This window comes from Hippoglossus stenolepis, chromosome 20 (genome assembly GCF_022539355.2).
Source record: "Hippoglossus stenolepis isolate QCI-W04-F060 chromosome 20, HSTE1.2, whole genome shotgun sequence".
Lineage (NCBI taxonomy): Eukaryota > Metazoa > Chordata > Actinopteri > Pleuronectiformes > Pleuronectidae > Hippoglossus > Hippoglossus stenolepis.
Window position 1 is genome coordinate 9,873,422 of NC_061502.1, and position 12,156 is coordinate 9,885,577.

Below are 12,156 nucleotides of genomic sequence, written 5' to 3' on the forward strand. Positions count from 1 at the left end.
AATCTGAGCGGGCAGTGAAAATATTTTGTCTTTAAAACCAAAGAATAATCCTGATAAATAATCGGGATCTCACTATTGATTAAAAATAGCCAAGATTTACCATTTTGACCATAATCATTCATAATGAATTGTACCCAAATGCAACAGCTGGAGGGTCTACACAATGAACACAGCTAGAGGGTCTACACAGGTGGAGGGTCTACACAATGAACACAGGTGGAGGGTCTACACACAGTGAAATACAGGTGGAGGGCCTACACAGTGGAGGGTCTACACACAGTGGAGGGCCTACACAGTGGAGGGTCTACACAGTGGAGGGTCTACACAGTGGAGGGCCTACACAGTGGAGGGCTACACAGTGGAGGGTCTACACACTGGAGGGTCTACACAGTGGAGGGCTCACACACAGTGGAGGGCCTACACAGTGGAGGGTCTACACAGTGGAGGGTCTACACAGTGGAGGGTCTACACAGTGGAGGGTCTACACAGTGGAGGGCCTACACACAGTGAAACTCAGGGAGGCTCTAGAAGTGACTTCAAAACCTACAACACTACCGCGCATGCGCAGAGGCGCAGTGTGATAGGGAGCGGTGACGGAGCTGATCTCACACACACACACACACGCACACCCACAGCAGGTTCGTACTGTACAGAAACATGTCTTCTTCCTCCCTACGGAACATGACGAAGACTCCCCGTAGGTAGGACGTGTCATCACTCCCCCAGGCAGCGGTGGGTGAGTACTCTCCACACAGGCAGATCCGGGTTCAGGCTCGCGGATGTTGACATATGTCTCCTCTCCCGCTGGCCCCGGCGGAGTTGAGCTTCGCTATCTTTCCTGTGACTTCTCGCCGCCGCAGCTGTCGCGTTACGAGTCGCCTCGCTCGGCCCGCTTCTGTTGAGCTCAGCTTTTTTGTTATGAAACTTTCTGCTCGGCCAGTAAAGCGCCATGACACCTCCGGCTCGGCCACGGTCTTTCCTCTTCTTGTCAAAATACAGCTGTTCAAACAAGCGACGAGGTGTCACTCGCAGGGAAATGTGTGAGCCCCCAAAACCGGAGAGGACAACACTCATCTGTCCGCTTTTTAAGTTTTCCCACCCGGAAATTGTAATGTCACGGGTTAACTGTTTTATTTATTTATTTTAAACCGTTTTTTTTATAACGTACAACTGTTCCCTCGTGACATCCGCGAGCGTGGCTCATCAATTTGCGGATGGGGTGGGGCCTCGCTAATGATCGTGACCAGGGGGATCGGACACGGACTCCAGCGGTGGGACCACACAGTCCCTCACTGTTGCTCTGAGCTAGGTTTGAGTCCCTGTCACGCCCCAAGCGAAACCCTTAAATCTGTGGTCGGTCTCGGGAAAAAATAAAAAACAGTCGTAATTATTGTGTGCAGATGTGTCAGACAGCTACTGTTTATGACATCGATGTATATTCTTTTCTGAAATAGGTGACAGGACAGGGGGTTAAACTTTTGAACTGCCCCAAAGTTTCAGTTATTTTATGTAGGACAATCATGCAACAGGTTCTTGGGTGACAGATTTTCATTTGAATGCACAATGCTTTGTTTGGTTGATTTGCCAAAAGGAATAACAGGAAATGGCAGATACCACCTGTATTACTTTTGCAACAACAACAAAAAAAAGCAATCACTCATAAACGGTTAAAGACCGACCCACTCAGAGTAAATAATTGGATTCAAACCAAATTCACAGGTCCACTTTCATTGAACTCGTCAATCTTCAGATCATTCTAATCATTCTGTCTATTTTCAATAAGAATTAGCTGCGACACGTTATGGAATGATTGTTTCACAAGTGGTAAAGAGCTGTTCTTCTATAATATGTTACAAAAGATGCTTAAAACATTTTTAATTAAATATTAAATCTTTTTTAACCGGTGCTTAGACAAAGCAAACAATTTAAATATTCCAACTTGGACTCTGTGTCCCACATTTAATAGAAAAAAAAGTTACAAATATAAAAAAAACCCCCAATAGATTAAGTTTTTAATCACACTGTTGGAGAAGCTTTGGCTCTGGGAGGTCATTTCTCAACATTTCCCCTGTTTCTGGTCTCTGCAGACGAACTGCTGGTTCCGCTCCGGAGATGGCGTCCCTGTGGGGGTCAGTTCCAAAAGTTGGATCTTCCTCTATCTTCCTGGACAATAGCACCTGCTACAGAAACACAAACAACACTGTTCTCAGTGGAGTCCCGTTTGGAGGAGTGCCGGTCGTCCTATTGCTGGATTTTTCTGTCTTTCTGGTAGGTGTTTTACTTCTGATGAGTCCTGTGATCCCAGTTATCTGTAATTCCTTCTGTCTTGTTTTTAGAGGCAGTACATTTTCTTTATTCTTCCCAACAAATACACCTTCAAGTATAAAGATAGATGAAGAAAGAGACAACAATGAGCTATAATGACTTTTCTTATCATCTACAGGTGCTGCTGGTCATCTTCTCGATTATCAGGAGGACGTTTTGGGACCATGGGCGATTAGCTCTGGTCGCAGACAACGAAGGGTCAGTTCACAACTTGACAAACCTGAGGCTTTTGATAGGTGTGGTAGACACACTGACCAATAAAAGTGCTGTAAACCAACTGAACTTTGTGTTCCAGGCTCACCAAGGGAATGCACAGTCGCAAAAGACACACGTCATCATTTGTGTCTACTGAGGATGCCTTAGAGTATGAACAGGTAAAGAAAAATTGTTTGTTTGCCCATCTCTGCTATAACTTCTGGGGCAAACAACATATGACAAAGGGAAAACCCACTAATAGACAGTTAGGCAGTCGGCAGTTTTTTTTGTATTTGTCACTCGAAATATATCACGAATATTAATTGCTGTTTCTTGAGTAAAACTTTATTGCATAAGCGCAGATAGTGAATGAAAATAACAGCTCCCTTGATCTGCTTCACGACAATATCATACTAGGTCTTTAGTTATTGTTTTGATTGAGGGACCCGTAGCGGCATAAGTTATGTATCGTACATTTAAGATAACTGACGTGACATCCTAGGGTTTAAATATGATTTTATTCTCAGTATGCATTTGGTGAGATAAACGAAGAACATACCAAAGATTCTTTATCAATGTAATCTTTATTGTATGTTGGTGTGATTAAAATATCTGTCTTTGTCTTCAGGGATTCTGCTCTTGGCTTCCTTACATCATCAGTATGAAGTGTGTGACTCTGTGGTTTGATTCCTCCTTTGTTGATTAATGTTTCTTAACTTGTGGCTCATCTATATCTTTTTTATTATGATTCGTATACAAGACGTGTTGGTTTCCTCTAATCAGTGTCTCTGTGTGTGTTACAGTGATGACAAAGTGAAATCCAAAAGTGGCCCGGACGCTGTTCACTACTTATCCTTTCAGCGCCATCTGATCGTCCTGCTGTCCATCATCACTGTCATCTCCCTGTCAGTCATACTGCCTATCAACCTGAGTGGAGACCTACAAGGTGGGTTAGACATCACTGTCTCTGATTACAGCTCAAATTTACACAATGATAAATGACAGAATGACAATAATATCCCAAAGTTCCTTTAGATGTGTTATAGACTGATTCAGGTGTGTATTTACTAAATAGTTTCTGGTGGCTTCAAGTGAATCAAGCAATCAACATGGAGGGGTTGAACTGTGTCCACTTCATAATCAGTGTCTTGTCTTTAGATTGTGATTTTTATTTTGTCAGTGGTTCTGTTCACATTCTTGTCTGAACCACACTTATATTTAAAAAGTGCTGTTTATCTCTTTCAGGTAGTGAGGCCAAGGATTTTGGAAGGACAACTATTGGAAATCTTTCAAATGGGTAACTACTCTATTAGAGTATGAAATAAAACAATGAATGGATATATGAGTAAAAGGTTTGCATTGCAGAGGAGCCTTGTGGTTTGCTCATCCCTAAATCTTTCTCTGTGTCTTGTGTTTGCTTCTAGAAACAACCTGTTATGGGCGCACACAGTGGTTGCTGTTTTCTTTTTGATCCTGGCAGTTTTTGTGCTGCGACGTCACACATCTCAAGTACAAGACATAAGCAGAGAGATGGTGAGTCTATGACTACTCACGACTAGAGTGTAAGATTTGATATTATTTTGTATAACATTCTGATCATCCACATTTGGTCTGTATCTCACTGATACTATTTATTACCTACGCAAAGGACGATATATGTGAGATAGGGTGTGTTTCAACATTTTTGTTGATTTCCTCTTCACATGAAAAAAGGGGATCTTGTGAATTCAAATGTTATTTCATTCGGGGGCTGTTGTGCCTAGGTGGACGTATGCTCTCTACTGATTGCCATTCTAGTCTTAAACTGGATTACACCTGTTTATGAGGACCTAAGTACATAATAAAAGCTATAACTGATTATAGTGTGGTGAATCACATTCATTTGATGTCACTGACCTGTGAGGAAACGTGACTGATGTGTCTTTCTGTTTTTCACTTTGCAGACCAGAAACACCTTGTTTGTGCTTTCGGTTCCTAAAACAGCAAAAGAAGAAGATGTAAAGGCCCATTTCACGTGAGTGGACGGAACTGATTCCTTCCACTGCTCCATCTTGTATAAAGTTTACTTATACACTATCTATACTTTATATGTTGATGCACCGAACTTGCATGTTGCTCTCAATAGTAGCCACCTGCTCCTCTCCTAAATGTCAGTACTGTTTTTCTACAGAGAGGCGTACCCGAACTGCGAAGTGTGCGCTGTGACCTTGGGCTATGACGTGACCAAGCTCATGAGCCTTGATCAGGAGAGGTAAGAAATTTATAAGTAACTTAATAAAATAAATAACGTGACTCTATGGCAATGAGAACATACTAACATGTGTAAGTGAGAAGGACACAAAGTCATACAGGCCTACAGAACAGAATTTTTTCCCTAATTGTTGTTAGTTAATCTTCCTTTAATAAATTATTAACTATATTATTAATGTTGATAAAGAACGCAATCTCTGTGCAGTGTGAAATTAGTGGCTTGCAGCTACAAACCCACAGAGACAATTGTAATAGATTCTTGGAAACACTGCTGAACTTTTTGGCCTCTTAAAATTCATTTGTGTAGATTTATGGAGCACAACTTCACTGTATGTTTCAGTCTCATGTTGTTCAATATTGACATATAGGCAGGAGTACATGTATAACATGGTTAGGCTTCAGATTCACTAAGTTAAACCAATTCATGTGTTTGTTTTCTCACCCAGGATTCGAGCAGGAAAAAACCTGCGCTACTATGAGCGTATCCTAGAGAAAACAGGACAACATGATTTGATTAACCCTCGTTTGTGTGGACAACTCTGTTCCTGCTGCAACTCTGAGAAGGTGAGATGGAGCAGATGCTAAAATTATGATGGAACAGTTTTTTCTGTTTGTCTTGATGCTTTTCTTTTTTTTTATGCCATGATTTATGGTTAAAAAAAAAAATACATTGGACTAAAGACAGTTTTTGTTGGTTGTAACATTGTTTCTTATTTACAGGCATAGTAAGTGAAGCAGGTGTGCAAACTATTTTACAGCAAGAGATTAGGTAAAGTTGTAAACATTTAAATCATTGTGTCTGTGTGTGCTCCCTCAGGTTGATGCCATCGAGTACTACAGTGCTAAAGAAAAATACCTTCTTGAAAAGATGAGGGAGCAGGTGGAACTGGCACCATCACACCCCCTGGGGATGGCCTTTGTGACCTTGCAGACCGAGGCCATGGCCAAATTGTGCGTAGCTATTTGTTTGTGCATATGTCTGTATTTACAGGTGGGAGAAACAGCAGCAACATCTGTAAAATTTGATGTAACACCTGAGACATGATAATATAATCCAATAGTATAGTTATGCAACTATTACTACCAGCAGAATAATGTGGGCTGACTGTGTTTTTCCTCTGGCCTGATTGGAACAGTTTTCTCTCAGTTTTATTGCCACCACATGACTTTTAAGACCACAGGGTACATGTCAGTGTCGAGAGCTGGTTAATGTGTATCACCAACTGTGCTGTTGTTTGCTCACCATAGCATTCTGAAAGACTTCAACGCTCTCAAGTGTGTTGGCACAACGTTCTGTTGTGGGGGTGAGCAACAGCCTTCGTCCTATAGTGAACCTCTGAAAGTAAGCAAGTGGAGAGTCAGCTTTGCACCTCATCCCAAGAATTTATACTGGTAAGGTCCGACACACCAACCCCTCACAGTATTTGCTCCATATTCATCATTAGATTTGTTGCCAGTAAGGACATTGGTCTTCAGTTTGTTTGTCTGATGCATAACAGTGGAGCACAATTCATTATATCAAATACTAGTTGGATTATGATTTGATTTTACTCCCATTTGTCATATTGTGTCACTATTGGAACCATAACAATATTCCTGTTTACATTGTGACATGAGTTCCAACCATATCAATGAGGTGCAGCAAAGACAATAGTTCATTATGTAGTGAAATTGATTATTTGTCTCCAGTGTAAATCCTGCTTGTGAATTGCATATAATCTGCTGATGCACTGGGAATAATGTCCTCTGCAAATGTCTAAATCATCTTTAGCTAAATATTAACATTTAAAACATTGTGCTTTCGTTGCCTGATGAAGAGAAATAGAGAAGAATAAGAGTTGACCCCTTTTCTATATGTTGTGCTGCCTCTTTGTGTGTAACTGTCCTGTTGCTTGTGTTTTTCCTACAGGGAGAATCTGTCAGTGAAGGGTTTTTACTGGTTCGGGCGCTTTGTGATAATCAATTTGTGCCTCTTCACCGGGCTCACCTTCCTCACGACTCCCACCATCATTATGAACACCATCGACAAGTTCAATGTGACAAAACCCATCACCTATCTCAACGTGAGACTCGCACATGTAGACACACATTTATTTGTCACGAGTTTGGGTTAAAAGCTGAGAATCAACAGTTTGGTGTGTTTTTTTTCACCTTAGAGCCCAATTATCAGTCAGTTCGTCCCCACTCTACTGCTGTCGACCTTCTCTGCATTGCTTCCCACCGTAGTCTACTATTCCACTCTAGGAGAAGCACACTGGAGCAGGTATCACACACGCAGGCACACACACACACAGTCACTCATTAACTCTCACACATACACACACACGGTGCAGTGATTGGTTCCTGTTAGCTGAGAGGAAAAGGTTTAAATCCAGCTGCTTCTGTCTCTCAGGTCCAGTGAGCAGCTGAGCATGATGCGTAAACTCTACATATTCCTGCTCTTCATGGTGCTCATCCTCCCCTCACTAGGACTCACCAGGTAAGCTGTGTTACCATCAGTTTTAATAAGCGACAGTTCCCAGCATCCACTTATAATATATAGTTCATAGGTTAGCAATGAATGTATATTAAATACAGCAATAAACCGGGAGCTTACACACTTAAAAATTAGGGAGCGTAAGATGTGCATCGCAGGTGACGTTAGAATGTATCAACAGTAAAATGCTGCATCGAGGAGGAAGTTTGCCAAACTTTTTTGCAATTTTATTTTTTTTTTGTCTTTTCAGTCTCGCAGTTTTTTTCCGCTGGCTGTTTGATCGAACGTTCCTCAACGAAGGGACAGTGAGGTTTGAGTAAGTCAATTTCTCTTTTCTACTTTAAACTTTAATCAAAAATTTATAAATTTTAAGCATACAAGTTTTTCTTGAATTTTTACCTGTTGGTTATTATAGTTTGTAAACATGATTTAAGTTTCTTAAATTTTCAAATTTTCTTTAATCCATTTTCCTCGTTGGTTCTACCTTATTGTCATCCTTTCTTTTATTCGTTTGTTTTCCTTTCCTTCCTTACACCAGGTGTGTGTTTCTACCTGACCAAGGGGCGTTTTTTGTCAACTATGTGATCGCAGCGGCTTTCGTGGGCTCTGGGTTGGAACTGCTGCGGTTGCCAGGGTTATTGCTTTACATCATCCGTTTGGGATTCGCACGCTCTGCCGCTGAAAGAAAATATGTCAAACAGGTTTGTCACAGTATTGTCCACTAGAGGAATGTTATACCTGATCTCTTAGTGAAAACACAAAAAGGTATCAATATATAAAGAACTTGTTGTTAATTGTATTGTAAATGGCTACCGTGTTCAGAACATGCTTTTTCCATGAGAACATGTCGGAGAGTAAACAGGTGTATATAAGCCAGATGGTCAGTATGTGATATAAACATTTCAAATTATTAATATTATTCTTACTAGACAGTTTAATGAAGTATTTCTAGGGAAAATTTGAATAAAATTTGAATATTTAACTGTAATTTACTTTATTCTCAGCCTAATTTTGACTTTCTCTTACAGAGCCAGGCCTACGAATTTGAATATGGAGCGATGTATGGCTGGACCCTCTGTGTGTTCACCGTTGTTGTGGCTTACAGCATCATTTGTCCCATCATTACGCCTTTTGGTGAGTAGTTAGTTTCACTTTTATGCATAAGACTTATAGACAATGTCACTTCCATGGTGGGGTTCTTAATGTGTGTGTGTCTGACTCCATCAGGTCTACTGTACATGCTGCTGAAGCACATGGTGGACAAACACAACCTGTACTTTGTCTACCTGCCTGCCCGCCTCGACCGCCGTGTCCACCTGGGAGCTGTCAGTAAAGCTATGGCCGCGCCCATCCTCTGCCTAATATGGCTTTACTTCTTCTCTGTCCTGAGAACAGGTGAGAAACAAACATGGGCTTAACCAGAAAAAAGTGAACAGCACATTCACTAATGGTAGTTAACCACAATTAGTGAACTGTATCTATTGATGTTAATACTTAAAAACAAAAGCTGAATCTGTAAAGATTTCTAAAGAATTTTACATGCACAGAATCTAGATTGTTTCAGCTTGTTACTGAAAACAAATGGTATTATTTCCTCCATTCATTTTTATCAAATGTAACACACTAATCTGTCAGATGATCCAGTTTCACTCCATAATTCTTCAAGGGAACTGTGGACCAAATATATGTAATTATAATGTGCTGATGCAACATGCAGCTACGTTATGAGAGAAGTCCTCATGTCAGTATTTCTAAATGCCTGTGTGGTGTTTTTAGGCTTCTGGACTTCCACATCTCTTTTCACACTGGTGGTTCTGTTTATCACCGTCTTCATCTGCATCAGCTACACGTGCTTCGGCTGTTTCAAATACCTCAGCCCTCACAACTATACGGTGAGCGTCTGCTTGTGTGTGCATATATCGGAAACCTCTTCACCATTGACCGAGCCAGTCCTCATATTGTTTGTGTTCCTCTGCAGGTGAAAGAAGAGGACGAGGAAGAAGTAGCTGAAGAAAATGCTAAGGTACTGTACTTGTTCGATAACAAATTCCACAGTATGAATGAATATATTAGTTAAACTTGCCTTAAATAATAACTACAGTACAAACAAGAAGGTGTAAATACTAGAAGAGTGCTCAGAGACGCCATAGCTCCACCAAGGCTAACCTCCTATCTTGTCATGTCAAAGAAAGTGAAAGAAAATCCACATCTGCTCCAAAATGTAATGAGTTCTTCTTTGGGTCATGCCTCATCCCTTCACAAAATGTCACAAAAATGTATTTCAGTAGTTTTTGCCTAACTCTACTAACTAAAGTTAGACAAACAAACACTGATAAAAACATAACCTCCTTGGTAGAGGCAATAATACCAGGACAGTATTGTCATCCTTGTTGTCTGAACATTTCTAAGTGCTATACAAAGGCAACTTGACTTGCATGAGCTTCTGGAAAAGACGTTTCCCCTCTCTTAAGGCTTCTTCAGCTCTGACTGTTTTGGGAGTCCCGGGTATTTTAACTCTTGTGTGGTTTTAATACCTTGAGAGTTGCTGAGACCCTCAAGAATCTCAATCAAGTCCAGTTGCCTTCATATAGCATTGAGATATATCCGTTTGTTGAAGTCCTGACTGATCTCACCAGTCATTCTTGCTGTTCCCCTCTGATGCATCCTAGTTTGCCTAACAAGAGATCTTTCCCTAATCATAAGCATTCCTTTTGTATCAAAGTCATACTTACACCATGACTCGCAATAATGCATCAAACAACGCAGGGGAAATAAAAGAAAACACAGAAGTGAATATTGTCTTTACGAACCTTTTTGTTTGTTTTCACGACTCATTTCTCTCTTTTGTATTATATAGTTACAGGTCTACCTTCCCAGAGTGCTTAATCCCGAATCACCTGCCAGCACCTTACAGGGGTCCAAACATCAGTCTTATGGAGCCACAGACAGCAGCCTGAACAGCAGCTTCAGTCTAGTAGAGGAAAGCATGTCAACCGATCCAGTGCAGTTAATCACAGATCATCAGAGTCAAGATTTCATCGACTCCTGATTATAATATCTTTTCATTTGCATATAGGCCTCTATCATTGCATCCATGATGCAGCATTACACTCAAGTGTCACAGCAGTAGTCATATATTTACAGGGGGATTACTTCACACCTTGAAAATTGATCACGACAATCAGTGCATTGGGGATCCACCCTGGGAAATGATTTGGGAATGGAAGTTTAAAGGTGAACACAGTTTATGTATTTCTAAGTGGCTCTGTGGGGCTATATGAAAACCAATGTCATGTCTTGGTGATGCATGCAGAGGGTTACGTCTGCATCACCACTTTCCTGTCCCCAAAATGTTCGTAAATATGGGTCGGAGTTTGCGTACAAGTGCACACATTGTCCCGTCAAGTTTCTTTATACCCAACTTTAGAGAGCCCACTTTATGCATATGCAACAGTTATAAATGAGGCCCCAGCACTGTCCCAATCCACAAGAGTCCAACGTGAAACCTACTCTCTCTTAATCTTGTCAGTCACAAAACACGGCTACATGTTGTATGTTTCTGTACGAGATCTCTCTCTGATAAGGACCAAGTCACCAAGGAATGTTTAACCAAAACCTGCCATTTAATCAAGCCATAATGTTTGTGGGAAAAACACAGAAATTGATTTCATTGCACATGAATTGTAAGAGGCGAAAAATGCAATTAACTAGATAATCAAGCTACTGCCGCTGATGCCAAAGAGGACTCTGTGTCTCCACATTTCTCCACAGTGCCTTTTTTGATGCTACATGATGACATTTCCTGCCAAGGAAATAATTTTTGCCTAATTGATAATGCACTTTTTGTATCTCTGTTTCTGTGTAGTAACAAGAGCTAAATTTCTTCTTTAATAAGACAAGAGAACAACTATTTGTATCAGTATTTCAGGCATTTTGTAACCACAAGTGCTAGAATATTTAAGCTGTATATTGCCATGGTTAGGTGTTATTTTCATTGGTGTTCAAGGTAAAAATAAAATGCTGTATGATGAATGAACGAATGTTTTTGAAAAGGTCAATATTTTTTTCTATTTAATGTACTATGGAGTCATGTGTTTGCAGCTTTGTGCATTTTAACAAATAAATAAACCCTTAAGACAAAAATGAAAGTGTTGCGTGGTTGATAGAAATTGTTTGTTTTTTTGTTTTGTTTTGTTTGTTTTTTGTTTTTTGATCTTTCTTGAAAATACAAGAGCAACTGTACCGTTCTCACTGCTTCTTGACATTTGGGGGCTCTGTTGAGCTGCAGTTGAGTAGCTTACCCTCTGATTTCATTAGGTTCCACATCTCCTTTTTCAAAATCTTGTTTACGAAGTATTGGGGTAACTGTAAAATCGAAAAAAAAAGTCTGGGCCCATCACTTAAATTGCTGCATAACAACCCCGGTGTGTAAGGTGAATAAGAAATTAGGGTTTAGATGGTCTCTGCTATCACTGCTTACACTGGGATTTCCATGCATTTTCTCGTCTTGACTACGTAACTCCCTCTATAGTGGTCTTACTCAGAAATCAAACCACAGTCTACAGTTAGTCCAGAATGCTGCCGCCAGGGATTCTAACACAATCCCAAAAATGTAACCATATTACACCTGTTTTAGCATCCTTGCACCAACTCCCTGTTTATTAAAAGGAGATAGAAAGTTTACCGTGAGGACCCATACACACTGGAACAATCTGCCAGAAGAGAATTGGTTACCTGTTTTATCTCTCTTCTTAAGACAAATCTTTATAAAAAAAAAATATCATTGACATCAAATATCATATGATATCAATGGCTTTTATTAGGGCTTTACAAATAGAGTTATTATTATTTTCTCCTTTCCTTTTGCCTTTGGCACAAAAGAACTGTAGTTTTTAGTTGGGCAGCATAAT

At 40.3% G+C, this 12,156-nt stretch overlaps 1 protein-coding gene across 1 annotated transcript; it reads left to right on the forward strand.

Moving 5' to 3' along the window:
• Positions 1 to 563: 563 nt before the first annotated feature.
• On the forward strand, positions 564 to 11,389 carry tmem63a (transmembrane protein 63A). Its single transcript, XM_035144374.2, has 23 exons — positions 564 to 736; positions 2,088 to 2,268; positions 2,444 to 2,523; positions 2,621 to 2,699; positions 3,149 to 3,186; positions 3,324 to 3,466; positions 3,766 to 3,817; positions 3,945 to 4,053; positions 4,464 to 4,534; positions 4,691 to 4,771; positions 5,217 to 5,334; positions 5,588 to 5,721; positions 6,019 to 6,162; positions 6,680 to 6,833; positions 6,927 to 7,033; positions 7,163 to 7,249; positions 7,497 to 7,562; positions 7,785 to 7,947; positions 8,275 to 8,380; positions 8,474 to 8,641; positions 9,023 to 9,138; positions 9,225 to 9,269; positions 10,104 to 11,389. Exons 2-23 carry the CDS (start codon positions 2,113 to 2,115, stop codon positions 10,293 to 10,295), a joined length of 2,409 nt encoding a protein of 802 aa, XP_035000265.1. The 5' UTR covers positions 564 to 736; positions 2,088 to 2,112; the 3' UTR covers positions 10,296 to 11,389.
• Positions 11,390 to 12,156: the final 767 nt, after the last annotated feature.

What these genes read in the sequence shown, in the direction of transcription:
- tmem63a (XM_035144374.2), top strand. Translation starts at nt 2,113, where the DNA reads ATGGCGTCCCTGTGGGGGTCAGTTCCAAAAGTTGGATCTTCCTCTATC. An exon ending in CTGGTCGCAGACAACGAAGG is followed by an intron (nt 2,524 to 2,620) that starts GTCAGTTCACAA and finishes TTTGTGTTCCAG; the next exon opens with GCTCACCAAGGGAATGCACA. An exon ending in ATGCCTTAGAGTATGAACAG is followed by an intron (nt 2,700 to 3,148) that starts GTAAAGAAAAAT and finishes CTTTGTCTTCAG; the next exon opens with GGATTCTGCTCTTGGCTTCC.